We start from the raw sequence: 25,615 nt of genomic DNA on the forward strand, positions 1-25,615 counted from the left end.
TTAAAATATACAATTCTAGCGAGATAAATATTGATAGACATAGATATGTATAGGTGAAGTAAAAACATTGATGTGTTGTAAGTATACATATACACCTGTAGTACATGTTCGGTAAGTAATAGAAAATCGGTTGGGGCGAGATGATATGATCTGTAGCGAAATGTTTACACTAAAGATGGGGCGAGATGATATGATTTGTAGCGAAATGTTTACACTAAAGATGGGGCGAGATGATATGATCTGTAGCGAAATGTTTACACTTAAGTTGGGGCGTGATGATATGATCTGTAGCGGAATGTTTACGCGTAAGTTAGGGCGAGATGATATGATCTGTAGCGAAATGTTTACACGTAAGTTAGGCGAGATGTTATGATCTGTAGCGAAATGTGTACACGTAAGTTTGAGCGTGATGATATGATCTGTAGCGAAATAATTTATTAACAACTCATCGGCATATATCGAATACATACAATACCTTGATAAAATACGTACCAGACAACTTCAAATTGAAATATCGCCAGTTTAAAAAGAGTTACGGGAGATGACTAAAAACAGCCATCTAAAACTGTAATATAACACTTATTTCAATTCCATTTTCTCCTGGTAAAATAATCACCCTGTATCATAGTACTGTTTACTAAATTTTCTTTATATGATATAAAAACAGGTGTTTGTACTATTCTTAGCTAAGACCTCATTGCTTATTAGTTTCATTTTTAGAATCATTAAAATCCAAGTAACTTTGATATAATTCAGCAGCTTTAACAAAGAGTGTTTCCTTTAAGTCTTTTTATAGCTCAGTCGTACATAAACAGTGTTCGTCTTCATCGATCATTATATTACAAACGACCAGTTTCCAGTCTAAGGGAGACAACTCCACAACGACATTTGGCCAAAGCACCTCAATGGACTATTGGCATAATATGGCATACATACTTTTCTACATATAGTTCACTTTAAATTGTATGAAAGTACGCAATCTATTCACTCCCAATCTAGAATGAGGTAAACTACTATTTAGCTGTGATTGCCATTATTATAATAATATATATATATATATGTATGTGTTTTCTAAAACTAGCCTCCGTAACAGTGCTTATGAGAAACTGAGAAGAAACACTAACTAAATCATTTATAAAATGCTCCAATCCAAAATAATTCTATACTTACTGATGTGGAAATTCCAATTTTTACAGTTTTTAAGGCGGTCAGTTCAACAAAACACTATTTTGATTTAGCCTGTCACATTCCATACAGCTTACCCTCTGAAATTGTCTTATAACTTTCCCGTTGTTCAATGAAAATAGGAGTTCATCCCATATCTATATTTACTGCGTATAACGACCTACGCCCATGGAGAAACAACATGCTCGAATTTGGATTGCTGATATACAAGAGTACTACCTTTGTCTCTAAATTGGGGCTCCAAAGTTATGATAGGTAACAGTATTTTTATATAATTTTGTAAGAGTTCCATAAGGAAAACTTAACTTAACCTTAGTTATCAATAGACCGAGTGCTCGCGAGTCTGAGCTCGCAACATGTTTAGCTGTCACAGAATAATCTAAACGTTCAGTCATTATGATACCAAGGCGGATATACCTGTTACATACAGAGGTGATATCTTCACCACAACTAAATGCATGCTTGGTACGTACAAGAAATAGAGGGTGGAAATGCATTACGTTTGTTTTTATCTTGTTGATTTCTTAACTTCGTTTCTCACTTTCCATACATTTGTAAGATCTAGCAATACTTGTAGATCGGTAGTTCATTCAGTCAATAGTATAAAATCATCTACATATAAAAGTACACATAAGTTTTCCTATTCTTTATCAATACCTCTACAAGCACTATTTACATGGAAGAGCAAGGGAGATAACTAACACGCTTACTTCATGCCTTACACCAACCCATTCTTACAAATGTCGTTGATTCTTCCACAACATTTCACCGTTTCGTATATAGAGGTAATTAGCACTATATAATTATCCTGATAAACCGTAATCTCTGTTTGGAAAAAAAAATCAATCTTAACTTTTTTTTTGCCGTTTTGAAGTCCAAACAAGCGCTAAAATAGAAAGGAGCCACGAGATTCAATAATAATAATAAAACAGTTTATTTAAGTGTCACAGATTGAAACAAATTAAAATACAAATTACAGTTTTAAAATGTACAGGTAAAAGCGATCATTTCCCAACCAAAATTATTTGACTCATGAGAAAGTATTGAACACCAAAACTAAAAACATCTCAATCATAATCGATTGATACATTTCAATATCAGTCAATTATAGTAAATGACGTCACAGTAGAAATATGGTCCAATGCACTTCTAGCTAAGCGGTATCCGTTCTGACAGTCGTTAAGGAAGTTACTCAAAATTATTTAAACGATCGTTTAATATACATGCATATAAACATTACAATTTATATGGTGATGGAGTTGATGCAATATCCCTATGTTCATGTGGATCTCTCGGATATTCGGACAATGTTTCTATTACACATACTTTTTACAGGTATTTCATTTATACTGCTCACTTGACCAACTTTAACAAGCCTAATTGTCTCAATTAAACTCGTCGACACTAAATTCAGCATTGAATAGTTCATAATTTTCTTCTTCCTCCGGAAACTTATCAACCGTTCAATTTCCTAACTTAACTATTGGCGTCTGCATTTAAAAGTTTAAAAAAATATTTTTTCCCCTTTCATGTAAAACTTCAGTAAAACATTACTAATTCAATTATCCTATCGTACAATTTAGTAGGAATAGATGTAGAACGTTTCATTTCTACTCTATCTCACTAACCCTTTCGTTAATTGACACCAAATTTTACTAATTCTATCGTTAATTGACACTGAAACTCACTAATCCTGTCGTTATTTGACACAAACTCGCACTAATCCTGTCGTTAATTGACACTAAATCTCACTAATCCTATCGTTGACACTAAAACTCACTAATTATATCGTTAATTGACACTAAAACCCACTAATCCCATCGTTAATTGACACTTAATTTCACTAATCCTTTCGTTAATTGACATTGAAACTCTACACCATCTATAGCATTAACGCATCCGAATCGACACTAGTTAAGTTATATTTTATAAAATTCCCATACTGTTCATCTGATTGCATAGAATCTTAAGCTGATAATGCACCATTTAAAACAAACATACATGTCAACTTGAAATGGTCTGATTAAGAAAAACCAGGACCAATTAAAGATACACAACCAGCATTTTCTGCTAGTTCTGAGGCAATCTGTACAAGTAGTTTAAACAATGTCATATGTTACTTCTCTGATAGTGATACGACATGTCTATCTTACTATTTATATAGTAGTATACTGTATATAGACTTTACATGTATATATAAAGTGAAATACACACCGATATACATATCTATAGATATTGGAAAATTTCCTGTTTATCCATTGTATCTGAAATATCATTTCCTGTCACAAAGGAAAGAGAAAAACTAAGTCAACGACATTAATTTAAAAAAAATTGATATTTATTGTCACAAAAAAATATTTTACATCGGAAGATTAACTTATGGTACAAATACAAAAACATATGAAATTGGTCACGAATTTAGGAGTAAGTGCATGTTAAATGTGTATTTTCTTTTGACTTTGTGTGGTTTAAATCGTACCCTTTAGGTGAAGATTTTATTCTGTGTTATTGTCATTCTTTGCTTTTTTTCGGGGACGGGAGGGATAGGGGGCGGGGGGAATGCGGGAGAGGAGAGGGCGTATTTTTCAAACGTACATTTCTTTGGGATAAAAATCGATTACATGTAGTCAGAACAGCAAGAAAAAGTATGTATCCAAATACACTGTATCACATTTAAAGGGAGACAAATCGTAACAGAACCTAGTATATACGTTTAAAAAGGAAGCAGTAACCAGCTTATTTGGTAGATGTATGTACATGTACACTAAAAAGTATAATATGGATGTTACATGTCATACTGATTATTTAGTAGATTCAACCAATGTTTTGATCCGCCCCTGTTCTTCTTTGAAGTATGTGTTGCAGCAAACTTCTGATTAACCAAGAAGCCAGCAATCATAATGCTTGGTTTCGATATTTCTGGAATAAAACTCGAAAGAATTTACATGGACATAACGTTTGAGGAAAAGAAAAAAAAAATATATGGAATTAACTTTTTACTCGTGATCACGATGTACAACTTATTAAAACTCTCGAGTGGATTATTCTGATCAACCATAATGGCTTTGATCAAACTAGTGTACGTAGGACGACAGATATCCGACCGATTCCGAGGGAAAATACTTATATCCAGTGTAACATGTGTAACTCTCAATGACGTCTGATTAACCTAAATCTTGCAATCATGCAATCGTGATGCCTGGTTTAGGGGTTTCTGGGATAAAACTTGGCAACATTTCAAAGAAAAAAAAAAGTTTTAACCCATATTCAAGTTTTTAGGGGTCAAATGTATTAAATTTTTATCACTTTGCTTCATAAGCGAAATACACATTTGTTCATTTAAACGTACCGTGAATAAAACTCAAATATGACATTGTTTTCAGTGAACTATATAAGTTTAATATCCTAACATTTACTGAAACATGGCTTAGTCAGTATGATATAACTTCAGATTCCGACGGGATTGATAAGGCCCCTTATCAGTCTGTTTCTTCATGGGATCACATCTCTCATTCAAGCGAAATTGTTTTTAACACATGAATTGCTTATATGATTATAACCGGCGATTTCAAGGCAAACGTTGTGAATGATGATAACAACTCTCTTCACATTCGTAACTTGTTACAAACTTACCTAGAGTGTCGTCAAACCTAGCTTCGTCATTGAATTGTCTTCCTCTCTTCTTGATTTCTTTTGTATAAGTTATCCATCCTTAACTGACATCTGACATGTCGGAGAAAGCTTTCTCGATCAACCTATGAGATATCACTGACCAGTGTTCGGTGGTCATGGTTTGTAACATTTGGCTGTACGACCTCGGTAACTATGACGATTACTGGGACAAATTTTCTGAAAACAAATGGGATAGCACATTAGACAGTAAAGGCATAGACAAAAGTACTGACCACGTTTCTGACATCATACTGAAGACATCCACATAATGTACACATCATAAGACTAAAACTATAACTCACCTGCATGGTTGAACAATACCATAAGGTAATTGATACGTAAAAGAAAATACTTTCATCGGTATTCAGAAGAAGAAGACATAAAATATGATTAAATTTCATTAAAAAGTTCATTGCCACCCGACATTCTAATTTACATCTTTATAACACCAGAAGAGCAAACGAGTTTTGTAAGATAAGCAGTCGAACTTGTCACTGTAAAGATTCCTTCCTGTCCTCCTTTGTTGACCTACGAAATTCACTTATTAACAAGGAACTTGGCGTGTTTGTGATAGGAAGTAGTACAAATAATATTTGAAGCTTTGCATTGTAAAATCTTTATATATCAAATATTAAAAAAAAACTAAAAGAAGATTTACTGAATAAATCAAGGAAACGATTTATAAGGTTGATAACAGAAATCATGAAAATGCTAAATTTTGATGTTAATTTGGAAACAATGATTTGGACTCACTTGAAATGCAAATGAAATGTATATGTATTTGTAGATAACATTGAACAAAAGGTGAGCGATACAGGACCAATGGGCCTGTTGTATCGAAAAATCGTACGATTTTAAGCGAGTCGGTGTTCCTAAAGAGGAACATGTGTAGACCTATAGCTCTGTTCACTACACAATATACACGGTTCGATGACCACGTTTTTAAGCCTGAGAATAAATGTATTTGTCCAAATGAGTTTTCGAGTTAAAATCAAATGCAATAGTTAACTAAAATAAATTTTGCGGTATGTAAAATATAACAACGAGGTAAATACTTCGTTTTATAGATTTCCACACATGAAAATGCTCTCATAAGATTTATAAGCCCTTCTTCCTGTTCTCCATACATACTTTAATTTGGTTAGAAATTGTCGTTTTGTGTGTAAGAGGAAACATCACGGTTTTATATGTAGTAGTTTAACAAACTGTTACTATAATTTAACACCAATAAATATAAAAAAAATATTCATAACAATTTCAATTTACTTGGGACAGATTGTATAGAGTAAGAACTTTGATTCCGAATAATCGATCCTGGTCCATGTCGGGTTAATACATTCAACAGGTTTGTATACACCAGGACAGTCACATCAAGCTTTTCAATGACCATGAATCTGAAGCGCAGTTAACAAGACGACAAATCAATACTTCGTGTATATTAATGAACTTTGCCCACGGGAAACGCCATGCTATGGGGTCGAACACATCCTGTTTCGCTCTTGTGTTAGAACTGCAGATTCAAAGCGGAAACTATCGATATTTCATTTAGAAAGCTATGGTCTTTGTTGTTGGTTTTCATATGCGCTAAGTGTAAGCAGGGTTATGCTACGATGAGGCGTTCGTTGTCCATCCGGCGTCAAAATTTAAACAACTTCTCAATAACCAAGTGACCCAGTGAGTTAAAGTTTTCAAACAAATTCTTGTCAATGACAAAGAAACTTAGGATAGAAATATTTCGTACTGATATTTGATGAAGAGCCTGTTGGAACAGAAACCTGCTCTTTTTGTTGAAATAAATTACCTTGACCCATTCTTATTATCACAAGGGTTAATTGTGTCAAAACTTTTAAATAACTTAAAAACAAAAAGGCACAGGGTAGTTTTATTGGTTTTATTGCTTGAATGAAGATTGAAAGGTTTAAAATGTCTTAAACAGATTCTTAAAATCCAACAAGGCATTTAGATATGATACATGCCTTCCATAGAAAAATCCCAACAATAGACAAACATAACTTTGACCTATTTTCCAAAATAAAGTGTTTAAGTTTGAACAAAGTTTAAATAAGTTTGGCATTGACATATTTGGGCCTCTTGTTAAACATTGAATTTGAAATTGATTCCACATAATATTTGAGGGCGACATGCATATAAACTTATGATTCCAGTTGAAGCACATTAGCATGTCTTTTAAGGCTTATGTATGTTATTCCAACCATATTAGTATTTCGTATAATAATGATGCAAATTGTTCACTATCTAGATTAAGTGACCTGAAGTGAGGAAATCACGATACGTACATTTTATTTAAGCACTTAATATCGAACCTTAACACGTATGTAAATCATTTATCTTATACATGCTGTGCTTAGTGAAGTCTTTTTTTTATTGATTGTAAATCATGCGAATACCCTTTAATAGCAGCAACAGAAAATCCTAAGGCACACACTATTGTTCTTATATTGAATCATTGCTAGTCAAACTCACTACATACAAAATCGTGACCAGAGGTTTTTATCACGAAAGCGACACCAAACTCTGTGCTTTGCTATTTCATATTTGTTACCATTTATATTGTTGCCACTTCTGGCATAATTTTATTTGTTATCTAGGTGTTACATTAGATCCGTAAAGGAAAATATAACATTGCTGTTATCAGTATCAACCAGGACTTTAATTTCTTGTCAATATCGATTTACATATCATTTATGCATCATAGTAAGAAAGTCAACAGTATCATTATACCTAAAAGGGCAATTTGCCTCCAGCATCAACAACATCATTGACGAGTCTTAGAAGGACGAAACAGCTGTATGACGCAGTTAAATCCATTATGTAGCTATATCTGGTTCTAAATTGTATTAGAAGGTGCTATTTACTTGGATGTCTTTAATACAATTTGGTCTTAAGTAGGAAAAGCACCTGTTATAACAATGGATTATGTTTCATCTGCAATATACTGACAGAACCTTGAGAATACCATGCGTAATTAACGTGGCTCATTCCACAGTAAGGATATTCTTACATCAGGTTTGCTGAATGAAAAGATATTTTATTTGATCATAATGAAAACATTGACGGTTAATAATGTAGAACAGATATGAAATTCAGTTTTGATACGATATATTTATCATTTTGTAATACGTTTGGCATTTTGCTTTCATTTAAAAAAGATACAATTTACATGTATTCTGTTACAAGTATCTATATCAGGGTTAGATATTCACGGAGTATGTATTATTCTGGAAAACAGTGTTGAGCGAAATGTAATTCTAGAGATAAAAATGAAAATATTCGCTTATATGGCCTACATAATTTCAGGAAAAAAAACCATGTCGGTTCAGCTGACTAATAAAAAGTACATCTGGTGTCTTCTATATCCAAATATAAAAGTGAATGAGTAATTTCTTTTAAATGTTTGATCTAACAATATTTAGCCCTTCACACTTGGCTGCGTCTTGGCTACATACTGAATTGTGATCTGTGATTCAGCACTTTTAACAGTATTTACTTATTTTTTCATCTTTAAACAAACTGAAAGTATCTTTGATATAAATACGTTGGGAATTGTTTTTAATAAATACCTATCTCTAGTATTCAAAATCAGAGATGTTTTCAGTCTCTTCCTTGTGAATGCATCATTACAGAGTAATTAATTAAGACAGTTTAGGTATATTTTGTCGGCTTTGTTTTTTAGCATTTAAGTGTCTGTTGCTTAATGTTATTTATTTTACAGGTGTTTTGTTTGTTTGTTGTTTTTTCACTTGTAGGTGCTGATTTTTTGTTTCAACGTGTTGGTCTGTTTTTGCTACTCAGCATGCACTTTTTAAAATTAATTAATTTTATTTTGTATTATTAATTTATCTTCATTTATTACAGATAATTAAATGAGCTGTTAGATATGTTTTTTCATTGTACTATTACGTCCGTTTTTGTAACATCTGTACATGTTATTGTTTATCAATATTGTACAGCTTTTAGTGTTGAGCTTTAAATATGTCACAATTATTTCGCCATGTTCTTAATTATTTTAATCTTCCTGTTTTACAGTCGTTATGTTTGTCTTCAGAAACGTGTTTTGTCTTCCATGTTTTGTTAGTTTTTGCTTTGTTTTTGCTTTATTTGTTTGTTTGTCTTGGGTTTTTTCTAATTAATTTCTTTTACGTATGACAACTATCCAATAACCACATGTACGTCCTATTTTATATAAGTTAAATAGTTTTTACGGTATTTTTGCCTTGGGATACCAGTAATCACCGCCAAACCTTAATGGCACTTTGCTACGATGATATTCATTAGACCATGAAACAAGATAATTCTGAGTGTGTCTTATTCATACCCCGCCTTATCAACACTCGTACACTTTTCTCGCTTACTATATGAACCCCATTAGAAATATATATATATATATATCTTCTAATGTAACTTGAATGATGCATTACCAAGGTTCTAATATATACACACAAGCCCATAATACTATTCTCTTTAAAAGACGGCACTATGAATACCGCAGAACGAAACCTGACTTCGCCAGGTACACGCATCTATGATAATACAGTGTCGTCTCCAGTATCGGCGGTATTACATTTCAGGACGGTCGCACCTTCACGGACACCGTCAGTTAGCGATATCTGATTTGATGTACACAATGAACCGTGGCTGCAATAGGACATCACACATCCAGGTATGTACATCTTTTCAAAATGAAAATGTGGTCAGGGTTTTCATGACGAAGGTGCTAATGTTTTCATAGATAATTACATCATCGAAATCATTGGTGACTATTCGTTATGGACGTGTTCTAGTATATCGAACACTTGTTATCTGTTAATTCTTGGCATCTTTGACTATACGGATCACTAGGGTAATCCTGAATTCTCTTACATCTTTTTCAGGAACATTGTCGAAATCATAAACTACACTGAGAGCATAAGCACTGTCTTATATAAATTGGCAGTAATACAGGATAAACGATGAATTCGCTCAGGTGTGATAAATTGATTTCGATATTGTATACGGTTCAGGTAGCATATAAAACTATGAAATAGAGATTACTTTAAAAAGACTTACATTAAATTATGCTGACTACGTCTATTTATGTGCATGGTTACAAAGTGTTTTCAAGCACTTACAAAGCTGGTCGCCTTAGCGATTCGATAACAATGTACTAGAACACATTATCGTAAAATTGTTATTTTTATCAATTTCCAATTCCTATACATATGATGACCATTCTATTATACAAAATTGATGATGTAAGTGCGGAAAATGTAGTTCATTTAAAGGCACAAGCAGATAGCGTCTACAAGATTAGAATATGATTCAGTCAAAATATCGTCTTAAAGCTTTTAAAGATGTGTCTTTATTGTTGAAACTGCGGAAAATTTATCTTTTTGTGTTTTTTTTTTTTCAATTGCGAGTACTACAAATAAATCTCCATTAAGATGAAGTAAAATACGTATTTAATATTATATAACTGTCTGCTACATTTACACTGGTTTATTGTTATGACGTTGAAAACGTTAATAGTGAAATTCGGTTGAGTCGGCACTAACCTAACCTGCAACACATCCACACGATTTAATGAGAATAACACTGACAATCTTGATCAATATCGTAATGAAATTGAAAGCACATGTTGAGTCGCCCAAGCATAATCTGATACAGACGGACTGTAAAGTCGGTATAGTAAATTTATTCAATACTATTCGATACAGGGATAGATACATCAAAGGTAAAAATAATAGGTTTATTGATCTGTCAGTAGTTTCTATATGCTTCAATGCAGTTAATTGTGATTTGTGTTTTTAGTGTCATCGCTAGTGCTAGTCAATCAGGTGAAATTGCATACCATAAAAAATGAAATTTTAAGATTTCTATCCAAAATTGCTAATTGCCTGTTTGAAACGAACATTTAATCAACCGATCCAAGACAGTATTCGTAGAAAAAAAGGTGTCGAGACTTTGTGTAGAGTAAAGCTCTGATCCTTATGTCAATTGAAAATTAATATGCCCTCATGGCGACATGAAATATAATAATAATAAAAAACTATTTAGTCTTTGCACAAGTGTATGAGCCAAACCAGGGTCAACTACAATAAATTTCATTTTTCCTCCATGCAAATTTATTTAGGTTTTACTGATGTTTAATATTAGGGCAAAGACCTTAGAACAGATAGAAAATGATACGCCTTATCGAACACCATTTGTGAATAGAGCCTGTGCAATATATATCATGAAGAACCTTATTAAACATGTTTAGAGATGTACCTGAGAATAAGTACATACGTTATTATACTGATGTAATATTAATGACGTCGTTCGGTTGTTTCAATAGATACTTATAAATACTAGATATTAATAACTTGATATTAAAATAATGAAAACATCGAAAGTGTTATACCACTGATAAATCCGGATGAAAATGATGCTATTTAAAGTAACTGGAGTACAAGTGTAAAAGTCATAATATCATCACTAACTCACCGGTAGATAGCTGATGTTAATAGGTTAATGTTCTCAGTTGACCCGAAAACAATTCTACATAGGTAGAAAGCTGTATTTTAGATATTTGTTTGTATCTTATAAAATGCTGATCTAGTTTAGTACTTTTCGCCTAGCGAAAATATCAGCAAACATCTTTTACAGCATGTCTGTTGGTATTGTTACTTATACACGGGTTTATTAGATTGATAACTTCACATTATATACGAAAGGATTCAACAACTAGCGTATATCCAGTTTAAAGTTCTCTCCCTTGATTCCGGTACATGATTCGAATTACTTGAAAGAATTAAAACAAAGAAACCTCATCCCTCGACACAAAGATATGGGAAAAAAAAAAAAATAGGCGGATAAATTATCTGATAATTAATAATCATAATTAATAAAAGTCAAAAGTCCCGGCACGTAGTTTCATATGTACATAATTGCCTAATATAGCCATACCTTCCTTTTCAAGTTAGATAGTTTATGTTCAAAAGTTACATTCATGCATATTTGTATATGTTACAATTAACCATGTTCATTGGCAAAAACAAGAACTTATCAATATGATGATGTTATATATACTCAATATCTTTAGATAAGAAATACACATTAATAATTGTGTATATCGAGAGACGACCTGAGGTTAATTAGTACATACCATGGGCTAATTATGTATTTTGTTAGAAAATTATCACATGTAAATATCGTTTGATATAAGTATTATCTTTAAGTTTGTGCTACGAATAATAACATTTTGCAGGCATAATTGTTATTGATGGTAATCGAGTCACGTGTCAGTGGGTGATAAAATAAATAATATCGATGAAAACAGTAGTAAACAGACAAATACATTCACAAAAACAAAAATACTACATACGTCGTTTATTTATCAATTCAACTCTCCCACTTGGAGTGGACCTAATTTGTGTGTAAATCACGGTCTTGCTGACGTTTTGTTTAAGAAGTTTCTTTAAACATTAGACTAAACTATAGACTAAGACTAGCACATGATTATCGCTTTGGTTTGAAATAACTGCAACAATACACCGATAGTGATGATCACTATTTCTATACTTTACGACCGTCAGATGGATATTATAAATCTTTACCATCACGACATCATCAGCAAACTGTATGTATTGAATAGTAGTCCTGCGATAAAAGAAATAATTTCATACATTTCCTGAAACGGAAGTACATATGTACATGAAATAAAGCAGTCCCTGTGCCACGTGTATATCCTGTAGATGTGTTTATTATGTACGTTCATACGTACTATACATTTGTATTGAAAGGCGGTACTATGTAAAGGTTAGTTCAACAATATTTCTTCACTGTTATGTATCATATATAATGAAATTAATGTTTTTCGCTGTATATCTGTGATACCAGGAAAACAACAAATTATGTACAATCTCAGATATACTGAATACTGTATAAAATACACTGATATGGACAATGCCATGCACGTGTACACTTCCTACCTATCACTGAAAGCTGCAACAAATTGCTAGAGATAGCACAAAGCCACTACCATTGTTGCTTATACAAATGATGTCTTAAATCTCTTTGGTGTTTATTAACTCATTCTTCCCACGAATACACATGTACTGATATTTTGTATTATTTACACGACTGTAAATGTTATCATATATTTACATATTTTATATTCAAAGAGTATATATATATATATATTATATATATTATACAATTAAAAATAATGATAAGTCACGTTAGCACATCAGGACATCGGCCAGCTCGTTTACTGATAATAACTAATCAACATGCTATCAGGGTATATATACAATATATTAAGCCATCACTTTTCATCATTACGATCTTTCTGTAAGTTAAGTTAATATTTGAAATCTATAGTTCAATATGGCGGTTCATACACTGACCATTTCGATAAAGGTTTGTCCCCCGAGAAGCTTGTTCTGAAGATACCAAGGATGTGGGAGATGATGCAACACGACAATATAGTTTTTATACAAATGTATATCAAATACGTAATATTCAGAGCCTGCGGAAACGTGATTCAGGAAAACTGAAATTTAGCCTGTTTCGATTTTAAGCGATTTATTTTTAGTTGGTGTTAGTTAATGGCGTATCATGAATAATAAACAAGCTTAATTTCTTTGCCTATTTTTATTTTGATATATAGTAGTTTTATTCTAACTAGACGTGAAGGAAAATAAACATACAAATGTAGCACGATAACTACCTTACACATTTGTACACAGTATTGTTAGATAATACAGGTTAATTAGTGTTTAACCAAAACAAAATTATGAGTCCATTCATTTACAATATAGTTTATCTATTTTGAATGATTCACCATTTCGCATTTTACCGAAAGCTTGAAGCTTGAAGTAAAGTAAAAACGTAGTTTCATGGATTCATAAATCAGACTTTAGTTTTCCCTTTAATGCAATTTCCATGTAATGTTTTTGCGATTTTGTGCCATTTTCGGGTATATAAAAATAGACTCATCGAAAATATAAACACTCCAGCAATGCACGTTAAAACGTACGTTTGTCGATTGATAGATAGTGTCTATTAAACACAGATAAAACAAGTTTCAAATGTTAAAATTCATATTGATGAGCATGCCATATGTTTTGGAAACTTATTCTTTCGTGTAATATCATTTTTAAAAATGTATTAAAACACTGAATCCTATTTCATTTTACAAATAAAATATTTTCCGTCATTTTACACTTACGTCTGAGTTATTCTAAGCTATTTGAATATCCTTCATTTTAGAAAATTTCACACATAATTGTATACCGATAATATCCTTCTATTAATCCGTCCTTTATAAGGACGATACTTTATTTCAGTTTAAGTTCGAATCAAAGTCTTGGATGGAATATATAACTTTTTGTGTAGAGTGTTATGTGGCGAACGGTTCATCAATACTTAATTTGCTTGTGAGATTAAAGGGTATTTCAAGAAAAAATATCATTCGGGAACACGAAATGGTAGAAACACATAAAATATTCTACAGGAAATATTCAATAGAATTTTCTAACTAAAATACATGATAAAAATTATGTTTATCTTAACTGATGACGATTTCAATAACTGTCAAAACTTATCAGTTTGATCTTTTGTTATAAATATTTACTTAATTGTGATTAATTTTTCAGATATGATGTCATGGTTTGGACTAAGCACTTTTTTTTTATTCTTCCAGAAAGACACTGAAAAATAAATAGACGAGTTGGAATGGTACGAAAAATGATCCCAAGAAAACACACAGTCAAGCTTCTTGGAGTGTTGAGTGTTGTTTACATTTGGATGTATACCTGTATCAATGATGAAACTTGCCAAACAAAAACTTGCGGAGAAAATATAATTTATTTTCATCATACAAATTTTGTTAATAAAAGTACGAAGAAACTTTTAATATGGACAAAATATTTTTTTAGGGATTTGGCTGAATCTGTTTCAACAACAATCAATAGAAGCAAACATACATGTACTGCAACGTCAGATCGAAGTCAGCTTGGCAGCGCTGATGCTGTTCTTTTCCACTTTATTGACCTCTGGTTTTGGGAAACAGTACCTTCATTTAGAAGGCCAGATCAGGTCTGGGTATTATATAACATGGAAGCTCCACCCCATCATCACTTTACAGGACCGACATGGTCACGTGTTTTCAACTGGACCATGACATACAGAGCTGATGCTACTATTCAAAGTCCGTATGGAGAATTTCTTCCTCTGTCACGCGAGGAAGAAGAGATTGCTGCAGAAACGTACGAAAACATGGATTTTTCTCTCCATAAAACCAAGATGGCGGTCGCTGTGATTAGTGATTGTCAGGACGACGTTCAAAGATATCGATATTTGCGCGAGCTAGAAAAATATATTGATATCGATTTCTTTGGGCGATGTGGTAACCTTACATGTCAAAGAACCCCTACCGCTGAATGTAATTCTAATAAATATAGATTTCGTATTGCATTTGAAAATGCTAATTGTAGAGATTATATCACGGAAAAGTTCTGGAAAAGCCTGAAGCAGGGAAGTGTTCCAATTGTAAATTGGACACCTGAACAAGCTGGCAACATTCCTAAATCTACTTACATTAATATACACGATTTTAATGGCGCAGAAGAGTTAGGAAAATATCTTATTATGCTTAGTACTAACAAAAAACTATACAAGCAGTATTTTTCATGGAGGACACAATATAAACTTGATATTGACGAATTATACGCCTTTAGATATTTGTGCGACGCCCTTCACAAACCAATGATAGCTCAAACAATAATTAATCCAAATAGATGGTTAAGGACGGATTCATGTAGAACCTGGTCGGTGAGTAATATTCAGATATAGTACATTGCATGTAAGAAGTATACTTTGCGGTATATGAACTTTATATGTGCAATTTATAGAGAGAGAGTTTGGATACCAAGGTACGTGTGTGTTCGGTAAATACAAGAGAAAATATTACATGCATATTTCTGATTGTATTTATTGCAATAAACTTGCAAGCTGGGTGATTGATAACAAACGCCATTGACAAGTATTTGCCACGCCAACAGCATTCATTTTGTCAATAAAAACAATCTAACAACCAGTCACATGATCAGCGTGAGGTCATTCAAGTCACGTGATCAGCGAGAGGTTGCTATGGTCACATCATCACAAAGGGGTACTGTAATGGTAACTTCACTCGTATTTCAATTGTGCATTAATTGTATCCAGCAAATCATGAGTATATTTTAAAGCACATTACCTTGGTTAATTTTATACAACAGTGCAAACGTAGATCGAGCTGACATTGTTATGGAGTTTTTAACGGTTAGAAGATATGAGATAAACTGGCACCTCCGTATGACAAACAGTATATTCCAGTGAAATCAAATCTGCTAACAGTGCCATATAGATGTTTTAAATGGAATAACACCGTCAATCCTTCATGCTTAATAATAACATATACTACCCTATGGCTCATAAACTACAATTCAGTGCTAAAATATACCTTTATTTCAGCGGCGGATTAAGAGGGGTCGCCACCAGTAATATCTTAGTATATAATGAGTTAAATAAAGTTTGAAAAATTAAATGCATCATACCCTGTATTGAATTATTGGAGATATAGATATCTTATCTAATTATATCATTAATGATATTGCAACACAATTGTTACGCATTCATGTGCAATAGGATACATTGTAGAGAGAGGGTGTATCGTGGTTTTTGATAAAGTGTTTGGATCTATATCATGATTACGCACATAAAGATTACTCAGATGGTGTGTTTGTACAAATAATGTTACTGTTCTTGTTCTGAAGCACTTGTCCCCTGCCTTGGTAGCTGTCCACTTTCTCTGGTCTTTTCCAAATATCTGCCATGTATTGTACAAACTGGTCAAGTGTAGAACAATCGCTTCCTCCTCTCCAGACATATGCTTGTGCTGTAGCAGCCTACTTCCCTCCCCCTCGCCACCCCTCCGAACGCAAAGTATTCTGTAAAAGGCTAATACAAATAAAATATACGTTTATCATTACCAGTTGATAATTCGAATTATTATTTTATCTTACTTTTAACGACAATGTCATTAAGCATTCCATCAATGCATTTCCTCTACATTGTTTACGGTAAGATGCTGATTATATCTCCTCAAAGCAGGATGGTTATCATTCATCACAAATTAGCCCTTCCTTTTTGTTTAAAAAAGGGTATAATTGATGTTTAATTATGAAGTTAAGGTACCTAGATCATTAATACAACAACATGATACATTACAAGTAGTTCTTTAAAGGAAAACAACAAGTAAAAGTCACAGGTAGTCAGGGAAGTTGTCATTACATATAGTTAAGGAGATAACTCCGTCATCTGTATCTGGTCAAGTTACTTGTAATCTAATCTGTTAACTTGCTTGTCTACAAGTTAAGCAATACTAGTTTATAAGGTGTAGAGATAAATTCGAACTGAACTGACATTTTCTTTGATGACAATTCTTGTTGACACTACAATACAGGATTTGATATTATCATACGGATATCATAAAGGTTTTAGAAGCTGATACTCATTCGATTTATGTCTAGCAAATGAACTTGAGATCATTTGCAAAATATTGCAGACTATTTTTATGTTTTCTATTTTTTGAGAAAATATAATGCTAAAATATTTGTGGTACAGGATATATACATGTATCTAATTTGTTATTTTGGATTCATAAATGGACGAGCTTTAGAAGCATAGCTGCTATAGAGACACTAGTCTGACTGTAATATTTTGTTTTATTACTTCATAAGAGCATAGCAACAGAAAAAATTATCAAGAAGAAAAAAAATATTCTAGAGAAATTTGATGTTTTCCATGTTCTAATACTGCCTAAATTTTGTGATGCCGGAAGTACAGCTTTATACCGAAAGTGCAGCTAACATGTGTATTTGTTTCTTGCAGATAAAAGAAGTTATACGACGACACTGGGATAGGTTCCTGTTTGACTTGGGTTGGTAAAACTTCTGGTAAATGATTGACATGTGATACCTATGTACTGATACTTCCTCTGACAACCAAATGGTGTTCAATCGACAGTGTTACAGGTGTAAAAGCAGATACAATATGCTACATTACCTCTATTGTGATGCTCAGTTGATAGCGCTTAAAGTATAGATACGTTTAGCATTGTGTGTGTGTGTGTGTGTGTGTGTGTGTGTGTGTCTGTGGTGGTGGTGGTGGTGGTGGTGGTGTGTGTGTGTGTTTGTGTGATAGTGTGTGTGTTTGTGTGTGTGTGTGTGTGTGTGTGTGTGTGTGTGTGTGTGTGTGTGTGTGTGTGTGTGTAATAATGTGTGTGTATGTTATTTGGAGGAGTCTAATATCATTTGGCTATGTTCAAAAGATTAACGATTCCGAAAGTTTGTTTAGAGCGATGTAAAATGTTTTATGCTAGATAAGAGTGTATGTATTTGTATTATCTGCCTGGCTACAGACAGGAATTCATTTTGTTTACAACTCTCAATTCTAAGTGGTAAGTGAATACTTCCCGGCGACTTCAATATACATACACATAATTCTTTCATTGGTCAGAAAAACAATGAAACATAAGTGACACCCACCAGATGGCGTAACGGTCGCCTTTGATGGCATTTAAAATTATCATCGTATATGCAAATATTTTAACTTACCTACTTTTTATCGAAGTAACGAGGAACTTAATATTTTTCCATTCTAAATTTTCTTTTTCTTTATTTTTCTACGATCTGGTTCCAAATTCTTAAATAACTAAAATAGGCACGTCGAAAATAGGATACCACTTTATCGACTGTCATCTAAATCTTTGTCATATCTAGGTAATGCTACGTGCTCAAAAAGATAACAGGGGTATTGATAACAGAAAAAACTTTTTTTTCATATTTACTAACAATCAAGATAATAAAATGTGTATAAAACAATTCAATATAATCAAGATTTGTTGAGTAAATTGATTTTCTACGAAATTTGCAGATTTTAAAGACTCCGATCAAAATCATCGATTTGATTGATCTAACAAAGAAGCAGGTATAGACTTGTTTACAGCAATCTTAAAGAACAAAGGAATAATGACCTTGTAAAAGAACAATATTGATAAGAAATTAACTGACCATATCGAAGGATAGAGCCGTAACACTTAAGATCAATGAGCCTCCATCCTCTTATCATCCTTTATCAGCCGCAGATCTTAATACTGGTTGTTAATAAAATCAACAAGGACTACTGTATACTAGGCTGTGTATTTCAGTTTTGTCTTTTGTGTACGATATTATTAATCTGTAGAAAGTAACAACACACCCGTCCCTGCCTAAAATGTTTCGTGATTAATTTAACATTCAAGAAATTTATTCTCCTCCCTCCCTCCCCCCTCCCCCCTCCCCCCTCTCTCTCTCTCTCTCTCTCTCTCTCTCTCTCTCTCTCTCTCTCTCTCTCTCTCTCTCTCTCTCTCTCTCTCTCTCTCTCTCTCTCTCTCTCAAAATACAAATGCAATTTACAGCAGTTAATAAAAAATAGACAAACGTATTTGAAGACGGGCACTGTTGGAATCGCTCATCTCATATAGTTTAACCTGATGCGTAGAATATTACGGAAATTCCTTAACAAAAACCAAAATATAAGGACACGGCCATCCCGCGTGCACAAGGATCTCCAATTGTGTATAAAAACTCCGTAACGCACACAGCACAGTCACATACATAAAAGAGATTAAGAAAAAGGGATTAACAGAACACTACCTCAGGTAGCTTTGTTCGTGTGACAGCCCATGCGTGTCAGGAAAATCATTGATCTCGCTTTTGTTTTCTATATATAACAGGAAAAATCTTATTCGCGGTGTTTCAAATTTGTTCATTTCAAATACACCAATTTCAGAATATATAACGAAATTAGACAGCGGCCTAATGTTGGATATTACATTACGTAAATTGTGAAATTAAATATCGCTCTTTACCTCCGTTAAACTAATTGTGATTAATTGTTTTTACATGATATCATTGTGTATCACAGGATAGATAACGTATATTGAACGTATGTAAAACAGATCTGCAACACCAGTACCCAATATCTTCAAAATATCACCATATTTAACTTTTTTCGCGAAACTATTGCTACGTAATTTGTTGTTTTAAGCATGAATACCTCTCGATAGGTTGGTTTTATTCGTTGCATTGCATTTTAAGTGAAACTGTGTACTATGTATGCAAATGAGCGTACACCCATACAGACGACTCTATGAGTCCTATATTAGAAGTACACCAAAGGGAGGATAGTGGGCGTGTCTTTCCCTCAAAAGGAGGCATTCAAGCGCCACTCAGTTCGAAAGAATGGTAAGGCGATGATGCCTTTTAGTCTAAGTGACTCTGCCTTTTGCCGGGCATTGTCCAATCGACTAAAGTCGATTCTCTGGCGACGTGAGGGGAGTTCTCCCCTGATCTAGTGTTGCACTGTGTCTGCAATTCCGGAGGGGGTCCTTGTCTTCTATGTCCAGCCCAATCCCCAGACTGTCCTTCTATGATTTCAAACTATCAGATAAGGAGAAATTTTGAAGTCCTTTCCTAATAGTATATGCAATTATATTTATGTTGGGCTCATGGGCAGCGCTAAGGCTTACTATTATTATCGATAACAACAGGAGGTCACTGAATAGCTATTAAAAATACTAAAGGTTCAATAGCATGTTATGATTTTTTTAAGCAGAGAGAGAACCGTCAAAATTTATGAGCAAAAAAAAAAAAAAAAGAATGGAGAACTTTCTGATTTTAAAGATGAGAACTGGTTAAACCTTTGCAAATCCCTTAGAATGATACACATTACTTTAAGTACAATTGTTTTATTAAAGCGAAACGAAAAGATTGTCCTCTCTGCAAGCTCTGTAACACTGGAAAGGAAACAATTGTATGTTGTTTTTAATGTGATCAATTCCAAAATCTTATTCAAAGTCAGAAACCGTGTCGAAGTATTCATATTCTTTTTTATCAAGTTGATGGTGAATAACCACGACTTAACGAGTCGGAAAGTGGATTTGACGGCGTAATATTGCTGCAGGTTTAATTATATTTGTGACATTGTATTTATGATTTATTAGACTGTCTAAGTAATCATTAGCTGGCAGTAATGAAGTTTATTTATAGGAGATCATGAACAACATAAGAAAACGTCACGAAATTTGGCCTATCTTCCATGAAAATCACGTTACTTGGCAAGGACGATAACTCTCTATACCTTTCAAAGGACAAGTATTCTCCGCTCTGATTGATACATTTTTCTTTGAATAAACAAACTTGCATTTTTGATAAGATCAGTAATAACAACGTTTAAATTTATAAAGTTGACTTTATTTATTCGTCAATGGCCTTTCAGCACACGAGATTAAGTTGACAATCAGGTCATTCCGTATATAAAAACATATTTGTACACAACTTACTTAAACTAAATGCTCAATCCTTGTTCAGCATAAAGCCCAAACTTGTAATAAAGGGGAAATGCTTTCTGTTAAATATGTGATCGAATGGAAATTATTGAAAAAGGTCAATAAAGATAACAGAATAATGTCTCTTATTTATGTAAATTGTAACATATATCGCCTGCAGTACACAATGATAAAATACAACAGAATTCATGAATTGGTATTTATCATTACATCAGTTTCCAGTCTCTTACATGATCGTCGTGCATAAGTTTCCAGTATCACAGCTACCAGACAATACACCCTTCCATCCATCCTGTTCTTAAATATTTACCTCCCTATTACCACACCCCCACCCCTCAAAATCCCTTTTTAATTTTGTAGCCCATTGTTTGAGTATACTAGCTCCGTACCTCTCTCTCTCTCTCTCTCTCTCTCTCTCTCTCTCTCTCTCTCTCTCTCTCTCTCTCTCTCTCTCTCTCTCTCTCTCTCTCTCTCTCTCTCTCTCTCTCTCTCTCTCTCTCTCTCTCTCTCTCTCTCTCTCTCTCTCTCTCTCTCTCTCTCTCTCTCTCTCTCTCTCTCTCTCTCTCTCTCTCTCTCTCTCTCTCTCTCTCTCTCTCTCTCTCTTTGTATAATGCTATCGACATTTTTTACTAAAACAGTTAAAATATCAAAACAAAAGAAAGAGTTCCATTCTAAGGAAAAATGTTGTTTTTTCTGCAATGAATTAAACTATTTTGTTTTAACCCTAGATATTTTGTTCTGAAGTTGATGTGAGTGACATTCTACTGTGTGATTATATTTCATGACTTAGAATGATTGTGCTAGAATTGTGATATTATGCCTATAGCTTATATTTATTTATTCATTAGAAACATTTAACCTTTATTTGCGATTATTTGATATAAAATATCATTAATCTATGAAGTTAAGTACGGATCATACTTTTTAGCATGTGACTGACTTTTCAAGCTCCAGTATAACTGGAGTCTGCATTGATATTTGACAATGAAGACAACGAATTTTGACCAAGAAAATTATCGAAAATGTAGCATCAGAATGAAACACTTCACCCTACTTGCCCTGCATAATATGCGATGGACCTCCCGCATGTGCTTCAGTGAGGTGCTTAACTACAAGGAGACTCCATAGCAAAACGAACCAGCGATATACAAAATTGCTTACACTATTTTGACCTTCATATGTGATAGGTATTCTTAGAAAATGAACGAGCAATGGTGCGATTTTAATATTGTATACTAAACTCATATTGTACGGTGCTACATTTGATAAAATTTTATGTAATATGTTAAATAATTATGTATATGACGCAGATCATGACATGTATCTACTTTCTTTTTTATAGTCGGAAATATACAAATATTTTGTCATTAAAACCATAGAATTTATTTTGACCGTTTAACTCCATAGACAATTTCTGGTGTTGAAATATTAGTCAATACAAAGATAGGTTTCATTGGTTATCTATCATTGGTTTATTTTTCTAGTATCGTCAAAAGTTTAGAGCATATCTTACTAAAAGTCTGAGGTTACATATTCTGCATGCATTTGTATTTGATCTTATTTATATCTATTCTTATAGATGTCGTCTAATTTTTCAAATAAAAATTCAATATAAATTATATTTATGTATTTTCGTTGTTTCTTAAACAATGTAACATAATATAGAAAGTGTTGACATTTCAGCTTAAATTTGTTAAAATCAGGGCAAATTATAAAGAAGAAAGAAGTTACAAGAGGACCGCCGAAAAAGGAAATAAGACCAGGTGTTCCAGAAGAGAAAAACCATTCTGTTTCATCGACGACATAACCTTGGCCAATCAAAGTTGATATGTCACGTTCTTAATGAGAATGTTGACGTTTAATCTCAGAATATTTGCCAGTAGTGAAATTCACAAAATCCATCTACTTCATTAAAATCTCATAAATTATTGCAAAGTTTTGATTTTATATAGATTGAAGATAAAAAAATCAATAAAGACAGCATGACCCGTTCCATGATTTTCTGATATTGATATTTCTGATATGATATTCTGCTTTAGTTTTGGGCAAACCGTAAAACTTTGAGCAATATGAAAAAATGTATATATATATAGATAAATGTAGGTTTTAGATATGAACCATTATGTACTATTCATATCATCGTTGCGAAGAACAAAACTATGAAATTCAATTGAATGAAATTCATCTTTATCAGATGCGGAAGGCCGAAATGAGCTGCCGTTAGCAACCCTCGTAGACAAGTTGTTTTCACAATCAATGTTCAATTAAGCTCTAGCAAAGCGCATACATCCATGCAAATCATCACCCCTTCCAGACTTCTACACACGTAAGCAGTATATTTAGAACAAAGTTTATCAAACACAATTACTGTCTCATGCAAATTACATGTAGCCAGACCAGTGTAGGAACAAAGGCCAAACAAACTCAAAACGGGCGCTCAGAAAAGATAACGGATCTCTGGACCTGCTACCGCTAGTCTACACAAAGAGAAATATGAATTAGAGAAATATAGCACATGAAAAAGTATAGTGTATATGAAACCAAGTGATCCAGGAGGGTAAGCGTCTTTTCATTTAGCGATGATATCGGCCGTGTTAATAGTGGTCAATTTATGTAATGTCAAGATTCCCAAGTGAGAACAAGGTTAACAACACTGGAACCATCAAACGTACTAACGAGCATTGAACGCGTCCAGCTTAATATAAGTCAAAGAATTAAAACTCTTCTTGATCAGATCATGTATCGACCATCAAACTTTAACGTAGTATTTAACAACTTGCATCCTTTGAAACTCTATCTCAATTATCGACATCTTACATAGGAATCGTGACATTGGGAACAATTCCTTGAATCTTGAATCAGTGGCAACATGTCAACTCCATCAGTTGTTGGAAAATGAATATAATTTCTAAAAATGGAAAATGCAATATGGGCGAATCGAAATCAAAATCTTTCAAATGCAATTTTGATACAGATATTCTCTACAATCTCATCATGAGTGTAAGCTAATCAGAGTTGTTTCCCGTGAAACACGTCGAGAACGTGGTGTAGTAGCCTGTTATGGTAAATAAGGAGATGAATTTCGGAAATAAACAAGAAGCTGATCCGACAAGTCTATGTGGAAACAGTTCGTTCAGTTCTATTACAGGAGGTTATGAGTAGAGGGCTTACATGTACATAAAAGCTCGGTAACACTTGGTCGTTAAGGTAGTATAAGTTTCTCTTCACCCAAAATTGTCCCCAAATAATCAAGGATGAAGTTATAACACGAATTCAACAACATGAACTAGGAAAGATTTTCTCCAACACTTCAATAGTGGTTTTCTTGTTTCAATTCGATTACACCGATTCCAACACATAGCAGTGGTAATTCATAATGCCAATATTTCATTATCACTTACCGCTTTGTGTTATATATATAGATATCTCAACGCTCGGGATGAACATTTTGAAATATTACTCTCGGGTCCATTTATCTCTGTCTGTATCACAGGGAGATGAAATATTATTATCAATCGTCATGCAAGCACAAGATACAAATATTGAAAATGAATATGTATATCTAAAAACAGGTAATTGTAGAATTAAGAAGTTATGATGTGAAAATGTTATTCATAGCAACTGTTTTGGTTATTAAACAAGGACTAACGCAGACATTTCCGAACCAGGAACTCCAGAAGTACTGTGAAGTAACAAACTCTAACACTTTCACATTTGGTGCCGTAAAAGTACGAGCTTTTACATTCTGCAAAATCTGATATAATATTAACACAATCAGAACATTCCTTTACATTCAAACTTCCATCAAGTCTTTGATGGCCTCAGAGAGAAATGTCAAGCATCATAATGGAAGAAGAAAATACATGCAGTTATTTCGAAGTAAGCGAAGTCATTTGAAAATTCGTGTTATCGGAGTCTTCGATTAAATTGAGATACAAATGAAATATTTCGAATTAAACGAGGTCTTCGAGTTACATGAGTTCGAGATAACGAGGTTCGGCAGTACATGGACAAGCTATAAATGTATTTTGATAGCGCATGTATAATGTACATTGTAGGTATACCGTCATATAAAATGTACAAGGACTTGTTCATACATCCTTTTTCTTCTTTTTCTTTCAATTACGGTATGCAGTCTTTATTTTCTTTCGCTTTTGTTTCCAGCAAATCCATACATTTTACTTTTGATACCGTTGTACGGTTTCTGGTATCATTTTCTTCCTATTGCCTGTTCTGTGTTAATATAAACCCAATTATTTGGGAAAACAACAGAACAGATTAGGGCCAATACGCCACATTGTGTAATGGAAATCGTGTTTTCATTTGATGACGTGAAGGTAACCC

General features: G+C 33.3%; 1 protein-coding gene across 1 annotated transcript; it reads left to right on the forward strand.

The window, feature by feature from the left end:
• Positions 1 to 14,586: 14,586 nt before the first annotated feature.
• LOC132555247 (glycoprotein 3-alpha-L-fucosyltransferase A-like) lies at positions 14,587 to 17,829 on the forward strand. Its single transcript, XM_060219596.1, has 2 exons — positions 14,587 to 15,672; positions 17,773 to 17,829. The coding sequence occupies exons 1-2, from the start codon at positions 14,587 to 14,589 to the stop codon at positions 17,827 to 17,829; spliced, it is 1,143 nt and encodes a 380-aa protein (XP_060075579.1).
• Positions 17,830 to 25,615: the final 7,786 nt, after the last annotated feature.

This window comes from Ylistrum balloti, unplaced genomic scaffold, assembly GCF_031769215.1.
Source record: "Ylistrum balloti isolate Yb309-2 unplaced genomic scaffold, AGI_CSIRO_Ybal_v1 Utg370466, whole genome shotgun sequence".
Classification (NCBI taxonomy): Eukaryota; Metazoa; Mollusca; class Bivalvia; order Pectinida; family Pectinidae; genus Ylistrum; species Ylistrum balloti.